Source organism: Micromesistius poutassou (assembly GCF_964030765.1).
Source record: "Micromesistius poutassou genome assembly, chromosome: 1".
NCBI lineage: Eukaryota > Metazoa > Chordata > Actinopteri > Gadiformes > Gadidae > Micromesistius > Micromesistius poutassou.
The window spans coordinates 13,048,755-13,076,593 of record NC_140271.1 but is presented as its reverse complement, the minus strand read 5'-3'; the positions used below and the strand labels follow the sequence as shown (position 1 = coordinate 13,076,593).

At 46.1% G+C, this 27,839-nt stretch overlaps 1 protein-coding gene across 1 annotated transcript; it reads left to right on the top strand.

Moving 5' to 3' along the window:
• Positions 1–5,236: 5,236 nt before the first annotated feature.
• On the top strand, positions 5,237–27,582 carry LOC311351815 (SEC14-like protein 1). The gene is made up of 16 exons (XM_084471956.1): positions 5,237–5,413; positions 6,465–6,557; positions 11,385–11,534; positions 11,901–12,032; positions 12,514–12,642; positions 14,504–14,765; positions 15,009–15,118; positions 15,770–15,959; positions 20,088–20,176; positions 20,367–20,437; positions 20,952–21,123; positions 21,507–21,641; positions 22,114–22,248; positions 25,111–25,356; positions 26,016–26,194; positions 27,219–27,582. Exons 2-16 carry the CDS (start codon positions 6,495–6,497, stop codon positions 27,322–27,324), a joined length of 2,169 nt encoding a protein of 722 aa, XP_084328082.1. The 5' UTR covers positions 5,237–5,413; positions 6,465–6,494; the 3' UTR covers positions 27,325–27,582.
• Positions 27,583–27,839: the final 257 nt, after the last annotated feature.

Below are 27,839 nucleotides of genomic sequence, written 5' to 3'. Positions count from 1 at the left end.
ACAGCTGTTAGCACATTAGCGCGTCTCATTAGCAGGCGCTTGTTACGTCTCACCAGGACGTGGAAACCTGAGAAGGAAGATACGGCCTCTTACCTGCTCCTCCCAAGTACTGCGGGGAGATTCAAGAGCCTCGTTTGAGTGACACCATTGGCATCTGTTGGTTATAAACGAGTTTAATGCTCTGTGAGAATATATCAGTTTTTGAGTGGCCTGCAAATGCCTCTGAATGAGCCAATTTAGATTTTAAGGAGGGCTAGCAGCTCATTTAATCTTTTCACTGATTGGTTCGGTGAATCCATCATGCGTGTCAAATTATATGAATAACAGATGTTTTAATGAAGCCAGGAGGGACAGTAACGACGGTGCCTTAACTTGTGCTGGATAGCATGTAGTTCCTCCGTGTCCCTGAGGGGGCGACAGTGAGCAGTTTATCGGGGTTAACGTGAGGACACTTCAGCCTTGGATCCGTCATCAGTGAGATCCATAGAGACAAGCGTCTCCCCCATCACAGATTACTGCATGATGGAGATTATCCATCTCTCGCTCCCCCATCTCCCATCATCTTACTCTCTCTCTCTCTCTCTCTTTCTCTCTCTATCTCTTTCTCTATCACCCCCCATCTCTCAATCCACCCCCCTCCCTTCTCTTCCCCTCTCTCCATCTCCCCCTCCCATCATCTTTATCCCTCTCTATCTCCCCCATCTCTCAATCTACCTCCCCTCTCTCTCGCTCCCCCTCCCATCATCTTTCTCTCTCTCTCTGTCTCTCTATCTCCCCCCATTTCTCAATGTGCCCCCTCTCTCCATCTCCCCCTCTCCCATCATCTTTCGCTCTCTCTCCCACCCATCTCTCAATCCACCCCCCATCTCTTTCCAACTCTCTACCTCCCCCCTCCCATCATCTCTCGCTCTCTCTCTATCTTCCCCACTCCCTCTTATCCTGTCAATTCACTTCAATGGGTTCATTAGCATGGGGAAACGGACACACACATTTCCAAAGCACCAAAAGTTAAATAAATCTCTCCATTTCTTTCTCTCTCCCTCCCTCCCTCTCCTCCCCCCCTCTCTCTCGTCTCCTCTCCATCCCCCTTTTTCCTCTTCTCGCTTTCCCCCCTCTATTCCATTCTTCTCTGCCTCTCACTCCCTCTCTCGCTCTCACCCTCTCCCTCTCTCTCTCTCTCTCTTTCTCTCTCTCTCTCTCTCTCCCTCGCTCTCTCCCTCCCTCTTCTCCTCCCCTCCTCCTTGCCTCCTCTCCCACTGTAAATACCGCTAGCGAAAGCTTTGGTTCCGTCTCATTTGAATATGTATGCCGCAGCCGGACGACTCCACAGCGATGGATGCTGAGCAGATTGGGGCCTGGAGGAGGGTCTCTTGTCTCTGAGTGCCTGGCCGCCCCCCACATCCATACCTTCCCCCCAGCAATCTGATAATACCTCTTTAGTTTTGGGGTACATTCAGGTCATTAACAGGGAGGCTCACGCTCTGCTATGGTCTAATGTGAGAGAGAGAGAGGGTGCCGTGAACAAGTCATGTTCCGCGTCATTGACTCTGTTTTCCGCAGGAAACCCCATCCCCTATCATTTGAGCCATTAGCCTCGTCGGGATTTGAGTTCTCTATTGGTCCAAATGCGACGGTTGGTGTCAGCGGTCCAACTTCTTCACATTTGTTTAGCAGAGAGGCAGGTGCATGGCTGTGCTGCTACAGCAGGCCCGCAGGCAGACTGAGGTGACTGGAGATGGAGCCCACAACCTTCCGGCAGGGAGTCCAACCATCACAGTTGTTGAATCGACTTTGTGTGCGTGTACGTGTGTTTTTGTGTGTGTGTATGTTGGTGTGTGTGTGTAGTATTGTGTAGTTAGTGTGTGTGTGTGTGTCTCTATGTTTGTCTAGTGTGTGTGTATCTCTGTGTGGGTCCTTTGTGTCGAGTGCGTGTGTGTGTGTGTGTGTTTGTGTGTGTATGTTTGTGGAGTTCACGTTTAGTATTGTGTAGTGTGTGTGTGTGTGTTTCTCGCTCCGTGTTTGTCTCGTGTGTATGAGTGTGTGTATGTTTGTGTCCTGTGTGTGTAGTATAGTGTAGCGTGTGTATCACTGTGTGTACTAGGTCTGATCATTACTAGGCCTGAACCATTAGATTGTACCAATAGCTATTGATGGTGGAGGGGTGAGAACATGAAGCCAGGCCTCACCTCGGGGCCCCTGGTCCTCCTACCGTCCCGTCTGGACCCTCTGCTCTCCCATAGAACCATCCAGAGAGAACCACCATGGTTCAGTTTATTTAGAATATACACTGAGAACAACAGGCCCGGCTGCCTCAGGCTGGGGTGTCATCATGGGAGAAAGACCGAAATACACAACGTGTGTAAACGCAGTATCAGGGCCGGAGGCAGGGGTCGGGGAATGAATGATGAGGCTTCAGTCGAGGGGGTTCAGTTCGGATCGTATTTTTAGCTCTAAAATAATGACAAGGGTTGGACCCTGGTGACCTCATAGCTGGCTACGGGCACGGGCAGTATATACAGTATATATGAATGCTATTTCTCTCTCTCTCTCCCAACTGGTCTGTCTTTGACACAGAGTCAGACGCACACATATAAACACAGAAGCATTGATTAACTTTCAATTCTTTCTTTCTCACATGGTGTGTGTGTGTGTGTGTGTGTGTGTGTGTGTGTGTGTGTGTGTGTCAGGTCACTCCACTGTTTCTGGAACTTCTGGCACACACACACACACACACACACGCACACACGCACACACACACACACACACACACACACACACACGCACACACACACACACACACACACACACACACACACACACACACACACACACACACACACATCTTTTCATCTCCCTCAGCACATCTGACACAACACAAACAACAATGGACAGTGTGTGTGGGTGATGGGTGGATGCTATTCAAGGAATGAGCATGTGGATGATGGCTTGTCACAGGCCTGTCCAGCCAAACACTCAATCACTGCCCACAGACAGGGATGGCTGCTTGGCATGCTGGGAAATGAAGTCCTGGAATAGTCCCGATAACAGAGGCAAAATAGGATCTATCTTTTCATCAGAAAAATATGTTTCATATTTAAATTGTGGAGTAGGCACAGAGAACATGATAATAAAGTCAATCAATTTAGTAAAATCCTCAAACAAAGGGTGAAAAGAAAAACACTTAAAACCAACGCATGCTTCTGCAATGCCTTGTATTCACTTCCTACGGTGGCTGGTCAAACAATGCCCTCTAGTGGAGAGTAGCGGTACTGCTCCTACCATGCTATCAATGAAGAAATCCCAGCGCCCGTTCCACCATTCATTAATCATAAACGAGACGGCTGCCATCTCAACGGAGTCAACCTTGAGGAAACCCATAGCGTCACACGCATTCGATCATATCCTTTAATAAAGACAAAAACATTAATCAATGCTCTGAAGGCGATACACATCCCCCACGTTAGTAACTCCTAAAATAGCCACATGACCTTTCCCTTCCCACACAGAGAGAACAGCTGCAGCTTCGACCAAACCAAACTCTTCCCTCGGCTGTCGTTGTAAAACTTCTGTTTAGAAAACATGTAGCGCTACCTCCAATTACCTGCTGAAATGTCCAGCTTCAGGAGACTGATGGAGTCCTAAATAGTCTGCAATATAGTGAACAAGATTTCAGACATGGCCCATGATTCTCTAAACTCACCACCACCCCCACCACCAACCCCGTCCACCAACTGCATCCACAAACACCTCCGGGCTTTTATAGAAAACAGCCAGCCTGATCTGATTCCTAATGGGGACTTGAGTGCATTAGGGTTTGTTAAGGCGGGCTGGAACTGTTTTTAATGAGGAGGGCCCTCAGGTAGTAATAGCCCTGGATCTTAACCTCGTCTGTAGCAGCTCTCCCTGGCCTCCCTCCTGCCTCCTCCCTCCTCCCTCCCCCCTTCCACCTCCTCCCTCCCCCCACCTCCCTCCTCCCTCCTCCCTCCCCCCTCCTCCCTTCTCCCACCTCCACTCTCCCTCCTCCCTCCTCCCTTCGCCCTCTCTTATTAGAACCACAGATCTGCATTCATCTCGTGTTGGGGGGAGGAGAGGGAGAGAAAGAGAGAGAGAGAGAGAGGGAGAGAGGGTGGAGGGAGTGTTTTTGTGTATGCGTAAAATAGAGAGATGGTGTGTGTGTGTGTGTGTGTGTGTGTGTGTGTGTGTGTGTGTGTGTGTGCGTGTGTGCGTGCGTGCGTGTGTGTGTGTGTGTGTGCGCGTGCATGGACTGAAAGACTTTAATGTGTTAATGAGTGATGGATAAAGATCAGCAATCTTGAATTAAGCTTCAGGACAACACCGCCCTCACACGCACACACACACACACACACACACACACACACACACACACACACACACACACACACACACACACACACACACACACACACACACACACACCCTCTCCCTACATATTTATCTCATTCCCTGTATTAATAAAAACAATAAATAACTGTGGGTTTTTTGACCAATGCCAGAAGTAAATGTTTTAGTTGAGTCCAGGGTGTTACTGGTTAATCAGGCGTACTCTATAAACCCGTAGGCAGACGGCTTCAGTACATTAGGCTGTATCACATTATTGATGTTTTATTGAACAAAAATGACAGGAAATTACTCTAGTTGTCAGTCGAGAGTTTATTAATATTCCAGCAAGCCTGTTGGCTGGTTGATTTCTGAACTAATTTTCATTAGTGTGTATACATCTGTTATTAATTATGTTTAAATATTATTATAAATAGGAAATATAAATTTGATCAGAAAATATAAATAATATATTGTATATTAGTGTGTATAAATAGTTTTTTCATGGATTTTAAGCTTGTGGGTAAGATTGCATGTAATTTCTGCATCTTTGGCTTGTCATTCATCATTTTATTGAACTAACTGTTTACTCTCAATGCGTGTAGGCTATAGGCCGTGTAAATACATATAGAATATTCTGTGAAACAGCTCCCCTAGAGCCACGTCCGTTACTTATGTAAATACTTTTTGCAAAGAAACTACTTCCAAACACAATAGTGTGAACAAACACAATTACACAAGATCAGTAAGATTAACAACGGTGTATTAAACTTAAGATGGTATTTTTTTTTTAAAGGATTTGACATTGATTATACCTAAAAGTTGCCCTGATTTAGTGGTTCACAGTGGTTCTGGTGGGAGGGGTTAACTGTGTGGACGGGCGGAGTTAAGACACAGCTGCCGGGGCTGTGATCCGTTTCAGCAGCACTTTACTGAGTAACAGGCCTCGCTTCTATCATCCGGTTCTTTACTTCGACCCCAAACCACGAATACAATGTTTGAATTTATATTTATTTCTAAGGAAAGCTCCTGAGAAAAAACACCGAGCTGCTGAGCGAAGTTCAGGACCCTCGCGGTACGTAAACCCAGCGCGTGAACCATGTTGGGGAACGCTTGTTTTTTAGCTTGGGGTTTAAGTGTTGTTTAACGTAACGTTTTAATGTTGTTTAGTGTTTTAATGTTGCTTAGCCTGGGGTTTAAGTGTTGTTTATCGTAACGTTTTAACGTTGTTGAACGAAACGTTAGTGTTTTAATGTTGCTTAACGTAACGTTAATGTTTTAATATTGTTTAGCCTTTTAATGTTGTTTAGGCTAGTGTTGTTTCGCATGGGGTTTGAGTGTTGTTTAACGTAACGTTTTAATGTTGTTTAGCTTGGGGTCTAAGTGTTGTTTAACGTAACGTTTTAATGTTGTTGAACGTAACGTTAGTGTTTTAATGTTGATTAGCCTTTTAATGTTGTTTAGGCTAGTCTTTTAATGTTGTTTGGCCTTTTAATGTTGTTTAGGCTAGTGTTTTAACGTAACGTTAGTGTTTTAATGTTGTTCAACGTAACGCTCGTGTTTTAATGTTTAGGCTAGGTTTTTAACGTAACGTTAGGCTTTTAATGTTGTTTAACGTAGTGTTTTAATGTTGTTTAACGTAACGTTAGTGTTTTAATGTTGTTTAGCTAGTGTTTAATGTTCTTTATGTGTTAGTTACTTTAATGTTAGTGTTTTAATGTTGTCTAGTGTTTTAATATTGTTTAACGTAACGTTTGTGTTCTTATATTAAGCGTAGGGTAGCGGAAGTGTTAGTGCAATGTTTGTGTGTGTTGTGCTTGTCTTTGAATTATATCTGATACCGACCTACCTAAATAAATGTCAAGGTTTACCCTTGTATCTATTGCTTCTATTAGTCAGTGCTTTTGAAATATTTTGCCTAATAGCAATTGATGTGATCTTAACCTAATTTGCTTAAGGAGACCATGTTGATCTCTTTAGACTCAATGACTGACCTAAAGAGGTCGACATTGTATAAGTTATTTCATAATATTCCTGACCTTTGATCCTGTAAACAGTTGAAAAAACAGTCAAGTGAAGCACACTTTGTCACTGTTTCTATCTTGTGACCTCCATTTGTTTTCCAGAATGCAAGTGGACCAGGACAGGAGGCAGTCATGGTGCAGGAATACCAATCCCCGGTTAGGGTCTACAAACACCCATTTGAGCTCATCATGGCGGTGAGTTCTGTTATGTGCTTCCAATGCAGTTATTATTGATAACAACATGTATGAGTCTGTGTCAAATCTTGAGGCATCAGGGGGAAAAAAGGGAAAACATTTGTGCTATTTAATATTTGGGATTCTGAAGTAGTGTGTCTATACTTGCTGCATCAGACAGCCTCGACAGGGGACATCCCTGAAGTTTGGTTGCATAACATCTGGTGCAACAGTCGCTATACTGTAAGAAAAAAAACATCTAACCATTGAAACCAACCTCGCTCAGCATTTGGCCAGAGTGGTGTATGGTTCATTCTGACACCCACCACCAACACTCAAAAAAAAAAAAAAATCAAACAGCTAATTGGTCAAGGTTTCTAATCCAAGGCTTTCAATCCACATGCTCAACAAAAAAGAAAAACAACAAAAAGAAAAAAAAAAAAAAAGTATCCACTTGCCCACATTGTTGTTAGGCAAGTGTTTTTTCATCACACTCATACTTCTCAGTCTTCAGTCTTTCAGTCTAATGGAATAATGTAGCTATTGCCTCAAAAGGTCATGAATTACCTGGAGGCTATTTTGGGAAAGATGTCAAATGTTGAAGACATAACTGTCAGCATGGAGTGTATATCACTTACTTATGATTCCTTAATCTTCCAAGTAGGGCTGGATGATTATTGGAAATTATGCTTTTTCATTAGTCGATACAACAGTTATTAAGATAGTAATCAGTGAATGTGTTGACACTAGACAAAAGGAAAAAATATCCTTGAACTGGCGAGAACTCCCACTCAGCTGATGTCAGCACCTACACACATTTCTGAACAATGGATGTGCCAAGTCTATGTAACCAATAAAACGATTGTTCTGGAGGGCTAGGGCAGTGTCGTGTATGAAGAGAGGACTGTGAAGCCCTTTGAGAGTGTGACTGTGATGAGGCGCTATACATTACATGACATTAGTAATGAGGCTTCTCTCCAAGGTGCCTTACAATAAGTGCATTTAACCAAAAAGATACTAACCAAAAATGTCAAGATTCATGCAAGTACATAGAATTCATAAAACAAGCAAACTGCTTCAAGTGCTCCATTTTAGAAACCAGAGATAGAGATCTCCTTTCCTTTTGAATGGGCCATGCTGCAGTCTGTGAAGATGAGGTTTCAGTGCAGGGATTATGCCGTCCTGGGGTCAGTGGGGAGCTGGTGCCACTACTGTGATCCCAGGACCGCAAATAATCAGAATGTTTTTGATTGGCTGCTAGGGTCCCATGGATGTGATTGAGTGGCAAGCCGTTTAGACAAGAGTGGAGTAAGAGCTGCATGAGGGGACCTAACTTAAGGACAAACCGAATGACGGGTAACACAGGAGTGTTGAGAAAAGATGACCTAAAGCAGGAGTCTAAACAAGCAGTCTACAGTAAAACCACAGCAGGGATATGACGCAACATGTTGAACCTGTTTAGAGAGTGTATGGTTGCTGTAAGCAATGACCGGCTTCAGTATCCGTCTTCAACCGCAAGAAAGGATTCAGACTTCCCACACGCACGCACGCATGCACGCACGGCTTGCATGCACGCATGCACCGATACTTTCTGTTGTTGAACCACAGTTCCAAGCTCAGTAGTATTTCTTACAAATGGAATACATTGAAGCTCACAGAATAAATGGAAAGGAGAATTAACCCTGCATTTCAGTTTTTTTATTTTTTTATTTTGGCCCTTATCAGCGAGTGAGTGCTAGCTCCTGGCATCACTACCTTTTGACCTCTCTCTGAAGTGCATCTCTCTGAAGGGCATTCTAGTGGTGAGGGTGTTTGACTCTGAGGTGAAAGGTTCTGGGTTCGAACACCAATGTCACCAGCCTAAGCTGGAGGCATCTTTGAGCAAGACACATAACCATAACATACCTGCTCCTGTGTGACATGTGTCTGAATCTGTCATTAGTCACTCTGAATAACGGTGTCTGCTAAATGAGTGAATGACACATAATTGTGGATATATCCGTATATATGTGTGCTTTTGTTATCTTGTATTCCCTGATTAGACAGTTTATTTACAGGAGGTTCTGGTCATGAAATATGAAAAACATCAAGATAGAATCTGTCTGACCATACAGCCCTTACTTGCAATCTGTTGGCTAGCTCTCTGAGCTCTGGCAGGCAGGACATAACTAGCAGGCCGGGCTCCTACACTGTACTCTGTCCTTTTGTTCCTCTGTCCCTGCGTGGTGAAGAAGTGGAGAAAAGATGTCCTTGTGCTGTGATCAGGAGGGGGTAGCGTTCACTCCTGGTGTCTGTTATACAACACCAGTTAGAAGGGCTTATCTCTGAAAAGAAGTGTGTTTTTGGATTACATAAATAAGCGCGTTGATGTGGTGGATGACTGAACTGATTCGACCGCCTGCATGTTGTGCTCTTTAATGTGTAGAAGTTAACGGGCTGATCAAATATGAATTTTGTCTTGTGTTTGTTTGCCGAGTGATCAACAGGCACGAGGCATGGGTTCTCCTGCGCTGACGCAGGGCGATCTTCTCTCTACGTTTGGTGTTCACTTCAGTAGCTCCTGAGGCCCTTTTAGTTCACACAGATCCGTCAAAAACCATTGCGAGCTGGTGCTAAAGTTCAGAAGTAATTCCAAACGCTTGGGCGCGCGCAAATGTCGCTGTAAGCACTGTCAGCGTTAGCAGTCCGGCACATCCATTCATGAAAAACTAACATCATCATCAGGTTTTGGAAGTAAATGTTTCACAGCCCAACAACAAAACAACAGTATACTTCCCCGGCACGGTATTAACGACCCGGTTCAGCCTGTGTCTCTGCTTGCCTTGCATATTTTATTGTCACAACAGTTTGGTTGTCTAGTCACACCTCAGCAGATGCATTTATCCAAAGCATTGGATGTCATTTTCCAGATAAATGTAATTTATGAGCAGATGGGGGTTCCCTTCAAGAAGACTGTTTACATTGGCCGTTTCTCAATACCAAGTACGCGAACTACGGACTCGCGGACTTGGAAGTGCGTACTTGGCAAGTCCGGACTTCCAAGTACAGACTTCCGAGGACGCACCTGCAATTGGAACAGCAGCGGACTCGATGACGTCACCAACTCAGTCAACTGTGCTTTACGGCCTCATGTAGGCATATACTACTGAACAATATAAACAAATTATATAAAACTAAACCCCAGCCTCTTTCATTTTAAAATAGTATGTTAATATTTTATATAAATGAAAAGATATGCTTGACTTTTTATATGTAGGGTACAGATGCACGTGCCTAACTGCCTATGTAGTTGGAGAGTAGGCTATTGATATAATAATAACGAATGAGCGAGAAATTACACAGACAGACAGATTTTCGTTGCCGTTGCGATGGGTTTTCTCTATCAGCGACTTATACAATATAAACAAATTATATAAAACAAAACCCCAGCCTCTTTCATTTTAAAATAGTATGTCAATATTTTGAATGAATAGGCCTACATTTTTGTTATATATGTAAAATGTTCCTATATATATATATATATATATATATATATATATATATATATATATATATATATATATAGCCTATTATTATAGCTTACATACTAATATTTTAAAACATGGGAATGCAAAATGCATCCTGGGATTTTTAACGGTCCCAAGTCCACACAAGTCACCTCTGATGCATCCTCGGTGGAACGGCCAGTTTAAGAATGCATCAAGAACACTTCCGGGTTTTACGACTGTACTTGACTTGATGCGTACTTTGAATTGGAACAGTACTTGGGCTACGTCTGACGTTTCACGAGAACGGAAGTACAGACAAGAACGCAAATTGAGAAACGGCTATTGTGTTTCCACTCCAGAATGGTCTGGCTGGAGGTCAGAAGTCCCTAGTCTCTAGACCACACTCTTGGCTTCCTACCTTAGTCATCACATGGTGCTCCCTGTTGTACAACACAGAGCGGGTCTGGCCCCACCACAACAGCAGCTGACTGAACTAATGAGGTCGGTGTGCAGTAAACCTGAACATCCACAAAGCATTAAGCAGTACAGTACACACTGTTGTGCTGTTAGCCCTGCTCCCCCACCCCCACCCTCCTCCCCTCTACTGCTGCTGCTGCTGCTTCAGCTGTTTAATTGGTTTTTAGTCATGTGGTGCCAAACTCGCGTCCACCGGAGAAGCCACGTTTTATTTTTTCGGGTTTGCATGGTTACCGATGCTGCTTTGGTCACAATTTTTTGATTTTGGTCGACTGTTTTAACATTCACAGTGAAGGCGGATATCGTAAACCGCCTGTCCACCAACTCATCGTGTGATTTTTCTTTTGGGGTTTATAAATAATAACCCAATAGTTTTTATTGAATAGATGCTCTACCAACGACACGATTCACCACTCCTCCTAACTCGCTTATTATGGACGTCACAGTGCAGTTATTTGTGCGGTCGTAACATTGTTACTTAGTTTAGTCTTATTACCCTGTGTGGTGTGTTGGCTTGGTGGCTAGCTCTGCTGCCTCACATCAGGAAGGTGCTGGGTTTGAGGCCCACCACTGTCCCCAGGAATGTAGGGTCTGTGTTCCAGGCCTTTCCACTCTGGCCTTCCTGTGTGGATTAGCATGCCCCCCCCATGTCTACCTGGGTTTCATCAGGGGCTCCTCCGCCCTCCCCAACATGCATGATAAGAATGCTGCCCATAAGCAAGGCATGGACACTACAAACAGAAGTGGTTCTGCAACCCTGTGTTGCAGCCCACCCAATACCCTCAGTATGTTATGATGGGTTAAATGCGGAGAAGGTCTTCCCCACCACTGGGATCAATCTACCGCTGCGGTGTCTGATGTGTGCTGCTCTGCCCCCCTCCAGGCATATGTCCGGCGCTTCCCCAAGTGCCCGCTCATCCCGGTGTTCCTGGACAGCGAGGTGATGAGCGAGACCCACAGCCCGGACGGAGCGGTGACGGTGACAGAGCGGCGCTGCATGGTGGACGTGGAGGCCCCCCGGCTCCTCAAACGGGTAAGCCTTGAGTCAGATCTGTGGAAGGCTCTATCGCTGTAGAGGCACCGTCAATACTGGGGCATGGTTATCGTCTCTGTTCCATCAGTGGTGGAGGTAAGATCGTACTGCATGTATGGGTGAATGTTGGTCAATATTATAATGCGCTTTGGTTGGCCACTGGTTGGAAAAGTGTGTGTGTGTGTGTGTGTGTGTGTGTGTGTGTGTGTGTGTGTGTGTGTGTGTGTGTGTGTGTGTGTGTGTGTGTGTGTGTGTGTGTGTGTGTGTGTGTGTGTGTGTGTGTGTGTGTGTCCATATTTTGAAACATTCTCGTATTAAATTTTCTCTTTTGACCTTGTCCTATGCTTCTCGTGTGTCTGTGTGTAGATGGCGGGCGTGGACTACCTGTACTTCATCCAGAGGAACACTCTGAACCGCCGGGAGAGGACGCTGCACATCGAGGTCCACAACGAGACCTTCTCCAGCCGCGTGTTCGTCAGAGAGCTCTGCAACTACACGGTCAGACCCCCCACGAATCCTCTTCAGGTCCCCTGTAGCTCCGTCTGAGCTGAACTCACCCCATGCAGCCTCCTCTGGTCTGATATAGATCCATCTGAACTCATCTCATGCAGCCTCCTCGGGTCTAATGGGTCCTCTGATCTAATATAGCAACGTCTGAACTGAACTCGTGTCGGTTTATCTAATCATGTCTGCTGTAATCTACTCTAACTATCTAATCATAGTCGCCCAGATCTAATACATTCCACTGTTCTCTCAGCTTACTGTAACTAATATAATACATCGTCATGTATAATATCATTTCATTTTGTGCATTATTTCTTGTGTTTTCATCTTATCTAAAATTAGATTTCATTTTAAACTCGTGTATGGTTTTTGAGGTCGTGACCGTTGTCTGTAGGCCCCCTTGACCCCATGTTGTGTGTGACCCCAGTGAATGAGTGGTGTTGAGGTAGTGAACCCATGTTGTCTGTGACCCCAGGTCCACCCAGAGAACGAGGAGTGGACGTGCTTCGAGCAGACGGCCAGTCTGGACATCAAGTCGTTCTTCGGCTTCGAGAGCTCGTCGGAGAAGATTGCCATGAAGCAGTACGCCAGCAGCATCAAGAAGGTAGGCTTTGTCGCCGACTGTGACCGTCTGCGGATCACAATGTACGTTTCCATGAACTCGTGGTTGGGCGTTTCTGAGCGTCATCGCAGCAGAGGTGCTCGTCTGAGGTTTGTCATGTCCACAGTGTTGACGGGGGGTGGGGTGTGTGTGTGTGTGTGTGTGTGTGTGTGTGTGTGTGTGTGTGTGTGTGTGTGTGTGTGTGTGTGTGTGTGTGTGTGTGTGTGTGTGTGTGTGTGTGTGTGTGTGTGTGTGTGTGTGTGTGTGTGTGTGTCACATGATCCTCATCCTACCAGCAGTCACAGTGGCGGCTTGTGACTGCCAGCAGAAAATGTCAGATTCGTTGGGACTTCAAGATACACTCATTTGTTTTCTCAGAAGGAAATCCAAAATGCCTTTGATTCTCAAACCGTCTTTATTATTTGATTAATGTAGTCTAATAAGCTTTAGGACTGTATGAGAATATATTATATGGTGACAGGTCATAGCCACGATATATATATATATATATATATATATATATATGGTAAATGGTAAATTGACTGCATTTATACAGCGCTTTTCTAACCAGTGGCTACTCAAAGCGCTTTACAATATTGTCTCACGTTCACCCATTCGTGCACACATTGCACACACAATGGTGTCCACGAGGTGTCTTGCTCAGGGACACCTCGACACTCTGCTAGGAGGAGCCGGGGATCGAACCAGCAACCTTCTACCTCCTGAGCCACATGCCGCACTTGTATGGCGCAACACATTGTATCACCATATTCCTTCGAACAGGAGGAGGATGGGATAGAGTAGTGGTTCCCAGCCTTTGACTTAAGGTGAACCACTTAATGGTCATCCAGACCTTTCGCTGACCACCTTGTATGCAAATGGAACGATGGACCGATGGAACTGTTTGGCACTCTGTTGTCTCTCAGATTCATGGAATATAAGCTAAATATAAAAACTGTTCTTGTGTGAGACGGATTGGCCTGCATGCAGAGTGCAGCGCCAGTTCTCAACAGCTTTGTTTGTTTGATCCTATGACTATATAATTAAAACGGGTAATCAAGGTTTAGATGGAAGTGCACAGCAGTGATTTTAGTTTAACAATATCCCTTGAAAAATAAATAGCTTGTTGACAAAGATTAGATTTTCATCAGATTATTCTTGTTCTAAAGACTGGACATGGGACAATATTTTCCACATTTAGATTGTTGATATAGATATTCAATCCATATCTTAATAATAACAAGCACATTTAATGTAAAACTGAATAGAATATATGTGTTGAGTCCTTGACTTAAGACAAGGGCATCACCAGGGAAAGTCTCCCTCCAGGCGGGTAGCCCTGTTGTACCGGAGATGGAAAACCTAGATAGTCCCTGGAAAGTTGTTATGAGTACATAGCGGTATGTTGATACCGTTATCTCCATGCTAATCTAGTCCTCAGCCCAGATCCAGCCAATTCCTCTGTGCTATAACAGAACCTCAGGGGCGAGACAGCTCAGAGCCTGGGTCTGGAAAGACCTGAAGGGGGCGGAGTTACGTCATGCTTTCTGTTTAGTTACGGAGATATAACACAGAGGGAGGAGTAACTCGTTCCAAAGGTATGCTAGTGTATTTTTACAGAGGGCAGTCTACACTGTGCGATCAGAAACCTTAGACACTTTTTTAGTTTATTAAAAAAAAAATCCATTATTTTTTTTGTTCTTTAGTTTTGTGTTTGCCAATTACAGCCCCCCCCTCCCTCCCTTCCAGCCGTACGATTGGTCTAAAAAAATATGCGAAAGCAAGTGAAACAACCCTTTGACCCAGCTCTGAGCTCATCAGACTGTACTGGTAGTCTAACACCAGCCCCGGTCTCTCCTTTCAGGGTAAGGAGATCATCGAGTACTACCTCAGAGAGCTGGAGCAGGAGGGGGTCACCCACGTGCCTCGCTGGACCCCCTTGCTCGCCCCCAAAGCAGCCCCCCTCGGCTCGGTGACTGCCCCCCCACTCAGCTCCATCACCGCCAACACCACCTCCTCCTCCCCCGCCACCACCATCAGCACCGCCCCCTGGCCCATCTCTGTCCCCGGACCCAAGACCGGAGCGTCTTCCAGCCCCCCCGAGCTGCCCCCCTCCTCTCCAGAAGGTGGGTCCTCCAGTATTGGGCAGATGGCTGCTGGTCTCCATGACGACAGGTCTAGGGGTCAGGGTGATAGGGCGTTCCTCTGTTCATTTGACATATCACCCGTGTGTAACAAAACCTGGCAGGAGACCTGACTGAATATTGAGTTTGAGGAAACAACTCAAGTATAGCAGTGACTGTATTAATTCTGGAGTGTGCTACTGCATTTGTTTCACCGCACCGTAACTGTTGACAATCTGCCTGTAGACAAGTTGGACGCCGACTACATCCGCCGTTACCTCGGCGACCTCACCCCCCTGCAGGAGAGCTGTCTGATTCGTCTGCGCCAGGGGCTGCAGGAAACGCACAAAGGAAAGGTGAGTGGTACGACACGCTACCAACAGAGCCATGAGAAGAACCGTTCTCCCTTCAACACAAACACTCTCCTGCCAGCACACTGACTCTCAGCACCTTTATGAGCACCCAAACACACTTTAAATGTTGTTTTTTCTTCCAATCATCATTGCAAAAAGACAGTATTACACAGCTCACAGTAGAGCTGGGATAGTAATCGGTGTTACACCCAGGTCCTAGGAAAACCTTTTTTATCTGGTCCACATTTTAAAAGATTAGTCTGGTCTGTGCACCTGATCTTAAACCACTACTAGCAGTAGCGTAGACCCACTCTACCTGCTGAGCTACCACTACTAATAGTAGTACCCCAGGTGGTAGAGCGGGTTGACTTGTAACCAGAAGGTCGCTAGTTCAATCCCCGGCTCCTCCTCTCTGAGTGTCGAGGTGTCCCTGAGTGAGACGCCTCCCCCTAACTGCTCCTGACGAGTTGGCTGTCACCCTGCATGGTTGACTCCGCCGTCGGTGTGTGCATGAATGGGTGAATGTTAGGCAGTATTGTAAAGCGCTTTGAGTGGCCACTGGTTAGCTTGGCTCTACATAAATGCAGTCCATTTAACACAAATAACGTTTCCATCACGTCGAGCGGTCCCAGATGTAAACCCTGCCCCCCCCAGATCCCCAAGGACCAGCACGTGCTGCGGTTCCTGCGCTCCCGGGACTTCGGCCTGGAGAAGGCCCGTGAGATGCTGTGCCAATCGCTCACCTGGAGGAAGCAGCACCAGGTGGACTTCCTGCTAGACTCCTGGGAGCGGCCGGGCCTGCTGGCTGACTACTACACCGGGGGCTGGCATCACCACGACAGAGGTGAGGCACCCCCACCACCACCACCACCACCACCACTGACACCACCCTCAATCCACACACACTGGGGTTACATTAGGGTGCGACACCCAAAACCTTTTGGAGGGGGAGTCAAACACATGTTTGGTTTATATTATTTAATGGGCTTTTTGTGCCTTCAAGGACAGGAAAGTGAAGAGTGACAGGAAACGGTTAAATTAGGAATGATGTAATTAACTACTTAATTAATAATCATGTACATGGCTCAAACTCATTCTTTCTACTGGTGTCCCTAACCTTTTTGCTTTGGCACTCAAACTAATTTGATTGCATCGCTTTTTTGGTCGCTTTGTCACAGTACTGGCATGCCAATTAATTAATATCGTTTTTAGGGCATAGGTGGTGGTACATATATTTTTAAACTCTTTGTGCTCCTCTATAAGAATCTCTACCTACAATTAATTACAGGCTGGTCATTTACTACAGTTGTTCACATGCTCTTATCTTGTATAGCACTAGTACTGTGGTGAAACTCACTTAAACGTTGCGGTCTACAAACCAGCTTTGTTTGCCATGTGTCTTAACTGGAACTTAGTGGGGTCGTGTTTCCAATGACGGCGCTCACACCAGCACTGCATAGAGCTGCTCTATAGCATCCAGCACTGCTAAAAACCATCACTACCACCCACCATATTAAACAGAACAAGACCTTAAATGGAGATTTAACGGGTTTAGTCCTTTCTACCTCGCGGCGCAGCCAGACACGGCGCTCCGTGGCTCGTCTGGTATGTGACCCGCTGTCCTCTGCTCTGCTTTCACCGAGTCGCACTCGGACCAGAAGTGGATCTGAAAGTCAGCGACTTCCTCCAAACAGACGTGTTGTTGTGGCTTCTGAAGCGTTATGAAACATGTATTCTTACCTATTGAACCATTTCAGGATTGAAATGGGACAAAATGACGACCTCCACAAATGTCCGCGTCGAGACAGCCCTGTTTTTAAAACGTGACTGTGCATCTATTACATTGTTTGTGAAGAACTAGAGCCTTTGTAAATCCAGAACTTTTTATAAACTGGTCCTGTAAAAAATCCCCTTGCTTGTTCACTGCATGGAGGAAGGTGGGACTCAAACCTGGGACGCAACAAGGGGTACTGCCTACGTGGTTGGCACACTGTTGAGACACTGAGGTACTCCTAGTGGAAACGCTCTTAACCGGTCTGTAACCAGGCCAGGGTCGACGGTTACGAGTCGACCGTTTTTGGGTCTGGAACCCCTTTTCTAGGTCAGAATCAGTGTGACCCCAACGTGCATCTGCATACCAGATAACCCCCTGTTAAGTTCACTGGATCTACGTCATTCGTCTCCATGGTGTGTTCCTCTGAAGCCCTCGTGAGGGATGGCTGTTCTGGGAGGCTCTCTCGCACGCAACTCAAACACCGACTCTTTATCCCTTGTGTCAATGTTGTATCAGAAAGAATCATACTTCCTTTGGTCTCCTAGCAACGGCGTATGTTGCTTCCAGTGCACACAAAGGCCTACAGTACTAGCAGAGGCTGGAGCCGTTTGGAACGTTTCCCATGACCTGCTGTTTTCCGATCGTTTTCCTTCTCTGGAATATCACTCGTTTTTTACGTTCTTTACTTTCTACACAACAAGCTGAAGACCCAGCTGTCGGAGTGAAGCTCAATACAATCTCACCACAGGCAGCCCTCGGTGATTCAGGAACATCTACTGTTGTGAGCCCTGTCATCAGACCAGTGGGGTATACTACGAACCTCGCTGAACATACTCAGGCTTTCTTGGGAAAACCTGGATCGACAGAGACGCAAATCGCGATCAGAATTAAATGGTACTACGACACTCAATTAGGATTCGATTAGTCGAGCCAGGTTTTCCGCTTTAGGTTCTATGCGCATTCACGTGAAAGGGGCGTTTATCGCGTCATTTTAGTCACCTTTACAAAATGGATAGAGCAAGAGCAGTCTTTCACTCAAGAGGAACAGATAGTTATAATTAACTCCTATGAGGAGTTCAAAAATCTGATAACAGCTAGGGGCAACACAATTGCACATACTGGCTAGGGAGGCGTGCTGGCAATAAATAGTGTATTCGATCGTGTAAATTCGTAAAGGTGAAGGAAGTGAAAGGATTCTGTATATAGTCTATAAAATAACTATGCCAAATTATGAATTGTTTGCCATTAATCCCAATAGACTGATGATTTCAAAATGCATGAGCCAAGTCCAACCTGCCTTGTTCTATAATTTAGGGAATTCACTTTAAATACACCCTATATAAAAACCGCTATATTGGACCGCTGTGAGGTAGCAGCGGTGGCATAGTGGATTATTATAAGACCCGAACCCCAGCTACTGGGGTTCAAATCTTGCCTGTCCATCATCATGCCTTCTACCTCCATACTTGTGGTGCCAGCACGGTCGTGAGAACATGGATTCAAGTTTGAAATAAGTACAAAAATATAATTCGCATCATTTGGGAGACGAACCCCGCATGCAGAAATTCAAGACTGATGCGCTACCTCCACTCTGCCACTCTCTCACAGACACACTGCGCAACAGTAAGCATTGTCTACATAAGGTTCAACGAGGACGATAAAGTAGCGAATACCCTCTGATGAGAACCTGTATCTCTCATAATGAATATTCTCAGGCAAGGGATCGGATCTGTCCCAAAAGACCCTCTGTCTCTGGAGAGACCCCTGTACGATACTGGCTCCGAGGTCTACGGGGAAACCCACAAATGGTGACATCATTGTCAACAGAGGGGCGAGGAAGCTGCTCTTATCTTAGCTGAAAACCTGCTCCCGACCAGGTTTGGTTGACAGCATAAGTCACCATGGTGATACAGCGACGCTAAAAGAGATCGACTTTTGTGTCCCAGCTAACCCAGGCTTTGAGCGCAACATACCTCGTTAACCCACTAAATGAGGTTCGTAGTACAGGGCACTGTGTTTCTTCATCTATGGGTCAGGACCCAGAATGCGTTGCGTTGAGTTTCAGTCAAAACAAAAAAACCAAAGGAATCATCAATCCCGTTGTCTTCTGAGTTTTCAGTGTGCGCAATTAGGTCCAATAATCGCAATTTTAAACGTTGTCGTGAGATGAAAAAAGGTGATGAACCCCTGCATTAAACGATTCTTACTGACGGAACACAAAATAATCTCACGTAATCTCACCCCCTCTGTAAATAGAGCCCAAATACACAGCTTCACATCCCTGAACTCTGAATGCAAGCGAAAAGCAACGTGAAGTGCATCAAGATCGGTTCTGAATTCCGAGAAAAGCCTGGTGTGAGTCTAAAGCTGCAGGGACCAGCCAGCCAACATCTGCAGCGGGCCCCCAGGGGCCCCAGCTACCTGTCAATGATTAGCCGTGAGCCCCAGCCTGCCATCTGTTGTGTCTGCGGAGGTAAACAGCGATCGCTAATTGCCTTGGTGGGCATGGCTCCAGGGCTCCCTCCGTCGCCACCCCCATCTGATGAAGACACGAGGAGAGCTTTAAACACCGTGACCAGCGGTGACACCTCGCTCGCTGGTTAACGGGTTCCTCACATCCTCCATAATAAGTCGCCGGCGCCACGGAGGCGCTCGGGAAGAGAGGCAACATGTTGTTGGAGTCAAATGTCCGCTGTCTTTTGAGTTTAATTAGACGAGCCACGGGCGCTGATCACATTTAGCCTGCCACTTCTCATGCTTAATGCAGCGAAATGTCAGACGTCTCTTCAGAAACCTCTCTCTCTCTCTGTCTCTGTGTGTGTGTGTGTGTGAAGGATATGCAAGTATTAAAATAATAAATAAATCAAGGCCTCTTCTCTGACATACCATCTGTTAAGAGCATTTAATAACCGTTTATATATATCCTGACGTGGGTAAGGACCGAGTTCCTTTAGGTCTGGTCGGAGTCCCGACGTGGGTAAGGACCGAGTTCCTTTAGGTCGGGTCGGAGTCCTGACGTGGGTGGAACGCTCTTTAAACTTGGGCCCATTGAGTCCAGTGGAGCGGTCGCTAAATACATGTCACTACAGTGTGGTGGTTTGTGCAGACGCATCACTGTGGGCAGTCACCGTGGTTCTGTTGTGTGTTCAGATGGTGTACTCTTATGTGTGCCGTAACTGCATGTGCTTTTGATTCCAGACGGCCGCCCACTGTACATCCTGCGCCTGGGTCAGATGGACACCAAGGGCCTGGTCCGGGCACTGGGGGAGGAGGGCCTCCTGAGACAGGTGAGTCCTTCTGCTTCATAGGACCAGCATGCACCTCTTCTGACTCCAGCATCTACCTGCCTGGAGACACGCCATCACTCCCTCACCTGTTCTGACACATTTCAATACTTAAAGTCCAAACCTAGGTTCTGTAGAGATTCACCTAGGTTCTGTACAGTCCTCACCTCATTCTGTCATTGTGTTCCCTCAGGTGCTGTCCATCAACGAGGAGGGTCTGCGGCGCTGTGAGGAGAACACCAGAGTGTTCGGTCGGCCCATCAGGTACCAGAGACCCAAGTCCTCCGTGCATATTTGTTTTGTGTTGACTTTTCACCGCACAGAACTCCACAATGGGATTTGCCTCTTGCCAATCCCATTGTGGCCAGAAAGGCCACTAAGCTCATGTATAAATACTATTTTAGAAGGTAGCCACATGCTAGGTTACGCTAATGTATTAATACTATTTAGAAGGTAGCCACATTCTAGGTCACGCTAATGTATTAATACTATTTTAGAAGGTAGCCACATGCTACGCTACGCTAATGTATTAATACTATTTTAGAAGGTAGCCACATGCTAGGCTACGCTAATGTATAATACTATTTTAGAAGGTAGCCACATGCTAGGCTACGCTAATGTATAATACTATTTTAGAAGGTAGCCACATGCTAGGCTACACTAATGTATTAATACTATTTTAGAAGGTAGCCACATGCTGCGACTCTCAACAGGCCCAATGAGAGCACAGTCACATGCTAAGCTAGGCTAACACTGGTGTCCGCTGCCTCTCTGCTAGCTGCTGGACGTGCCTGGTGGACCTGGAGGGGCTGAACATGCGCCACCTGTGGAGGCCGGGGGTGAAGGCCCTGCTGAGGATCATCGAGGTGGTGGAGGCCAACTACCCTGAGACCCTGGGCCGCCTGCTCATCCTCAGGGCCCCCAGGGTGTTCCCCGTGCTCTGGACCCTGGTGAGACCCCCTCAACCGCGACGTCGTTCACCCCTACAGGACATCTACATTTTACATTTAGGGCATTCAGCAGACGCTTCTTTCCAAAGCGACTTACATTACTCACAGTACATTTGTCATAAGAAAGAGAAACAACAATATATATCGCTGTCGGTACAGTGAGGATGTTCATAGAACAAACAAACGCTAGGTTAACCCATTCCCCGTATACAACAAAGATAGCTAGGATAAGATGCTACACAATGCTAAGTACTATTATTAAGGGCTAGTACGTACAACATACAGTAAGTGTGTAAGAAAAGAAGTCTGGTTTTGGGCCGTGCACCAGACTGCCATGTTCCTAATGAAACAGTCCATGACCCGTGTTCCGTGTGTTCTGCCAGGTGAGTCCCTTCATCGACGAGAACACCCGCAAGAAGTTCCTGGTGTACGCAGGGAACGACTACCAGGGCCCGGGGGGGCTTCTGGACTACATCGACAAGACCATCCTGCCTGACTTCCTGGGTGGCTCCTGCATGGTGAGGGACCACCTGTCACACCCACACGCGTCTAAGCGCCTGTATACTAAAGTACTCGTCATGGAAATGGTGGGGGGGAGAAGACTTGTGAATACTCGCTACATGGGCACACACAAATACCTTCATTCATACACACACACACACTCACACACACATGCAACACACCCACACACACTCACTCTCTCTGTGTCTTGCCTCCTCCTAGTCAGCCATTCGTTTATTCCGGTTATTACTTATCACGTTGACATGTTAACTAGCTACCGTGCTAGTTAGGCACGGTCATAGCATGCGTCACATAATAGCTGTCCTAGCCTCAAAAGCCAATAAACCCATGTTTACTGCCTTGAAGCCACGTCTCTCTCGTGTGAATTCCGACAACAGGAAGTCAGTCGTCACTTTCACTGTTCTGCAAGACGTCCACATTGTTCGGTCCTCCGCCCTCACTTCCTGTTTCCCCCGTGTCATGTGACAGTGCGAGCTGCCAGAAGGGGGAGTGGTCCCCAAGAGCCTCTACCGCACGGCGGAGCAGCTGGAGAGCGAGGAGAACCGGCTGTGGGCCGACGCCATCTACAAGAGCGCCAGCGTCTTCAAGGGAGCCCCCTATGAGGTAACCCCCCCCTTTGACGCAGTCTGATCCCCACCCTACGAGGTACCCCACCTTTTACACACTATCTGGTACCCCTGAGAGGTACCCCACCATTTAAACACTCTAGCCCCCCCTACGAGGAACCCCACCTTTTTACCCCACCTTTTACACACTATCCTCACTCCTTCATGGATATGGTTCATTAAGGAGCAGGCATGAGGTGTTATTGCTTCTTGCCTCGACTGCACTGCCCCCTGTTTCAACACGACACGCTTCTCACCAGACCGGTTGGTTCGCTAAGCGGTTAGCGCCAACAGCTGTAGCTCCAGGCCATGTATCAAAGCTAAGTTGAGCGTGTCGTGCAGCTTCACCTGAGTCTAAATTGGGTTGGCAGAGCTCCAGCTCTGTCTCAATACAATGTGAAATGAGAACTCTTTTAATTTTTTTTGTTTTTCACAATTGCTTAAACACATTTCCTGATGGACTACTTCACTTTCCCAAAACCATAAACATAAATCTCGAAACTCACACACAAACTGCTAAATCCTACACAAGCACACTTTGCCCTCAAAACAGTGTTAACTCTTCACTAAATGGTATATTATTTTCAAATGACAAACACATACATCATATGAGTAGACATTTCTAAGCACCCATTGAACACTGTTGTGCAGAATGGAAAACACTATAGTATTAATGGAAAACACTATATGAATGCTTCATCAGTATTATGCTATTGCATGTTCAGTGTTACACTGTCACCTGTTGGATGTAAAATATTACCATATAATGTTTTTTGATACTAAAATAGAAAACAACACACAATACTTTACAGTAACAACAAATACTGTATTTGTACCCAAAATGTGCAGTCTACTGTAAATCAGTGCAAACGGGATGAAATGGAAGAGATAACAGAAAATAGGCAATACTGTAAACAAAACATCTGAATGAATGAATGAATGAACAAATTAATGCATTTTTATTTGTCGTAACCAAAGGGTATGGGCAGAAGCTTCAGCTTATATCAAGCCCCCCCTTCTCACATTTTTAAGAGTAACAAACAAATATCATACACACACACACACACACACACACACACACACACACACACACACACACACACACACACACACACACACACACACACACACACACACACACACACACAAAGGGTCAATACTTATATCCAGTACATTTCCACCATAAGATGGATAAAAATGTATGATGATAACCATAATGAGAATAACGATGTTCATCATCATCACCATTATCAACATCAATGTTTGTACTTCAGTGTCATGTCTTCTTCTGTGACCCTTCTATAGCAAATTGCAGATTGCTAATTGCACAACAGCCTTTGGAGTTTAGAAATGTGATTGGCAGTGTGTTCTGTGTGTACACCAAGAAAGGGAATTCAGGAAGAGTGTGCAAGATATAGAGAATTGTGTGTAGTGTTGTGAAAAATATGTGGTTTGAAATGGGAATCTGAGTCTAAAGCAGAAAAACTGATGTTCCAATTAATGTGTTTAAACAATTGTGAAAAAATGCCATAGTCAGCCAAATTAGTTTGGCATTTCGCTACTCTGACAGTGCTGAACTGCTAACGGAATTCTGTTGTGGTTTGTGTGATTGAGTACTAGCCGGGAGGTTCCTAGTTAAATTCCCTACAGTCTACCTGTGGGCATCCCTGAGCAAGATGCCCCCTAAACCCTACCTGCTACATAAGGTTGTGGATCTAAGAGTGACTTTGGATTAAAGACTATGCTAAACAAATGGTACATAGAGTCATCCGATCATTCAGGTACCGGTCTTAGAACCTACCGCTAGAGCTCATGTTTCTGGTGTTTGTAGAGGTGAGCTCCCACCTTGAGGTGGTCATTCAGGTTAGACCTGTTGTGCACATTAATATACACGGGCAGGGGGAAAAAGACGTGCACGTATGGGTAGGCTGATGGAAACCGACCTTGGTACTGATGTAATCACTGGGCTAAAGTTTAGTGTTCTGTAAACAACTCTGCAGAGGAGAGATACAGAGGAGGTTATATCATCTGTCTTAGGAGCCTGAATGCTAGGGTTGATTCTCTGATACTGTGGAGTACACTGCCACCTGCTGGTAGAAATATATATCATTCCCATCTGTTATACATCGGTTCAGTGGCTGCCTTCAGGGACAGGCTAGACACTGGATACAATCATCCCTACTGTCAGAGGACCTTGGACCAGTAGGTTAGCTTACCTTTGAAATGCTTTGATTTTGATTAGATTAATTTTTTTTACTTTTGCAGAATGTTCTGTGATTCTTAATGTCTTATTGCATTTCAAGCGTTTTTACAGATCCTTAGGGTGCTTTCACACCCAAGCTGTTGAATCCTTCCCTCGGGGGGTGTGTGAATGCTACATTAAATTCCTATGCAGACCAAACAGACTCTGGTCCGCTTGCTCACTGAGGTAGCTGTCCACCTGAACTCTGGTTCTGTTCGCTTCAGGCGCAACGTTGATCTGAACCGACGCAGTGAACCAGATATCAAAGCATTAAGGGTTGAATGTACACGTTTGGACGACGACTTTAAAAAGCGTTCGCTGTGATCACTCTCAAAAACACTAAACTATTCAGTGTTAAATGGGGTCATGTTTTAATTTGTAGGAACAAAATGAAAAAACCCAAGATCATGCATAGTTGTAGCTGCTCATTCTTGTGGTCTGCAACAAGGAAGCGCAGTGGGTTTCCCCTCCAATCGACGTGTTTGTTTAGTTTCCTTCCACTTAAAATAGGCAAAGCCAAAACCAAATGAAAAGTAGTATCAACCCTTGAATCAGACATTGAGTCTACCCAGCTACAAGTTCAATCCTGCCTCCTCTCCTCCCTCCCTCCCCTCCCAGCTGCTCATCGACATCGCGGAGGTGTCCTCCGTCATCACCTGGGACTTCGACGTGTGTAAGGGCGACGTGGTCTTCAACATCTTCCACTCCAAGCGGGCGCCCGCCCCCCCCAGGAAGGAGGCGCCGGGTGCCGCCCCCTCGGTGGGCGGGGCCAACCTGCCACTGATCGACAGGAACTGGACGCTGGGACAGGACTACAGCAAGGTGGAGACGGCTCTGGCCTGCCGCGAGGGCGAGAGTGTCCAGGTACGTGGGACTCGGGGTCCTCCGTGGTCACGGCCGGGTGTCCGAGTCACGCCCGGCGAGGGGTGGGTCTGCCCCTGGTCACATGCGGTAGAGATGTTCCGATACTTTTTTTTAATTTTTTCGTAGTATCGGCTGATTCTGAGTATTCCGATGTAGCATCTAGCATCGTTACAACTGATAGCACTTGTTCTTATTGAAGGGTTCTCTTACGATGACGGCGATGTTCAGTCGGTTCACAAAACGTTTTTTCTGAACTTACATTTGTAATTATAGTTATACATTTTTATTCTTCTAGTTAAGCGTGAGCATCCATGTTTTTGGATGCCCACAGTATTGCTGACTGGTGTCACCTTGGTTTTAGAGTATTCCTCATGGTTACTGTGGGGAACTTATTTGTGAGTTTTGTTTTGAGGAGTTGAGGATTGATTTGACCCTGTGCCATTGGGGAAATTAAACCGTCCTTTGCAACAAAAGTACAATTTCCTAATTATCTGAGCACTGAGAACACTTCCAAACATCCAAAGGTTTTTCCACCTTTTTTCACTCTCACTCGCTGCCTCACTCCCTCTCTCCCCCCTTCCCACACTCACTTTATCCCTTCCTCACTCACTCACTCACTCTCTCCCTCTCTCCCCCCCTCCCTCCCTCCCTCCCCCCAGGGCTCCCACATCACCCGCTGGCCCGGCTTCTACATCCTGCAGTGGCGCTTCCAGGGCGCCCCGGCCTGCGCGGCCTCCAGCCTGCCCCGGGTCGACGACGTGCTCGCCTCCCTGCAGGTCTCCTCCCACAAGTGCAAGGTCATCTACTACACGGAGGTGCTCGCCTCGCAGGACTTCAGGTCGGTCCCACCGCGCCGCTGACCATCAGCCAGCCATATGTTCTGTTGCCAGTATGTAGCTGCTAATAGGTCTGGTAAAAGGATGTATCCTCTAATGGCACATTTCCACCGGCGGGTACGCTTCGGACCCAGCACTCCCCAGCCTAGTAGTGAGGGTGCGGTATAGCCCAGCTCAATTACGGCGCGCGTTTTCACCACCGCCAGTACCCTTATGGTAGGGCGGGGTTTAAGCCGAACGGCGATAGCCACGGCAGCTACGTAAGCATCATGATCTCATAGCAGCCCGACACAGTGTAGCCTGCTAATAAATCCAAGGAAAAAGAAGAACTCGCACAATGAACAAAGAGCAAGCAAAAATGTAGGACGTCCAATAAGGATGGCAAACTTTTGCGCGACATGTTCTTCAATAAACTAAGCTTTCGCCGTTGTCCAGAAATACCTCGCGGGTACTGTGTTTGTTTGTTATTATCCCCCTGTCGCACGGAAGTGATTCTGTCGACCAATCAACGGACGGCGTGTGTATCAGTACCTCAACAGAGTAGTACTGTGAGACGAGTATGGCTCAATACGGCTCAGTCCGGGTCACGCCCACTTTTGGCGGTGGAAACGCGACCCCGTGCCGCACATTTGCAGACTGAACCGACCCGCACCCTGAGGTGGAAATGCGCCATAATTGGTCTGCTAACAGTATGTAGCCGCTAATACGTCTGCTAACGGTATGTAGCCGTTTATACTTCGGCTAACAGAATGTAGCCGCTAACCAGTCTGCTAACAGTATGAAGTTGCTAGTTTGTCTGCTAATGGTAGCTGCATATCGGTCTGCTAGCATTATGTAGCCGTATATACGTCTGCTACCAGTATGAAGCTGCTAATAGTTCTGCTAACAGCATGTAGCCACTATGTTAGCCCCATGTTTCTCACTAAACTGTGGTTCTTTTTTTGTTTTGTTAGCTGAAAATGTATCTTAGACTTAGGGAATCACTGCTCTACATGATATTAACGTCCACTTGTTGCTGCTCCCCAGGGGGTCCATGACCAGCCTTGAGTCCAGTCACAGTGGCTTCTCCCAGCTCAGCGCGGCCACCACCGCCTCCAGCCAATCACAGACCAGCTCAGGCATATCCAGGTAGCATCTGACCAATGGGAAAAGAGCGCCATGAGGACGTGGACTCCTATTGGCTCGTACTGTTGACTTAACGAACACTTTTAGAATAACAAAATACTTAACACTTGACTATGGTTTCACAAATTATGATATTCAGCATTTAGTTTTATTGTTAATATAAATAATATGAATATATATATATTTATATCCGAGTAGCATATTGTTGACTTGAGGGTTCCTGTATTATCACAATCCTTTAATAAATTTCTTCTTTGGCAAGCAATGGTTGACTTTTTAATTTGTTGAATTTCTCCATCGATTAACAACTTCCTAATTTATTTTGTACTAGGATTGCTACGTTGTATGGTTTTCAATGGTCAGTTTGTGTACAGAAGATGTGAAAACAGAAGATGTGTATAGAAGTCTGTTTTAAAAACCGGTTGAAAAGGCAGTTCTTTAGACAATCTACTTCTAGGGGATGAGAGGTTTTATGAATGCTCCTATTGCAGTATCATATCGTCCACCAGATGGCGCTTTGTC

Coding starts and splice junctions, on each gene's coding strand:
- LOC311351815 (XM_084471956.1), top strand. CDS start 6,495: ATGGTGCAGGAATACCAATCCCCGGTTAGGGTCTACAAACACCCATTT. Junction 15,960..20,087: donor CTGGCATCACCACGACAGAG/GTGAGGCACCCC, acceptor TTTTGATTCCAG/ACGGCCGCCCACTGTACATC. Junction 26,195..27,218: donor CTCGCCTCGCAGGACTTCAG/GTCGGTCCCACC, acceptor GCTGCTCCCCAG/GGGGTCCATGACCAGCCTTG.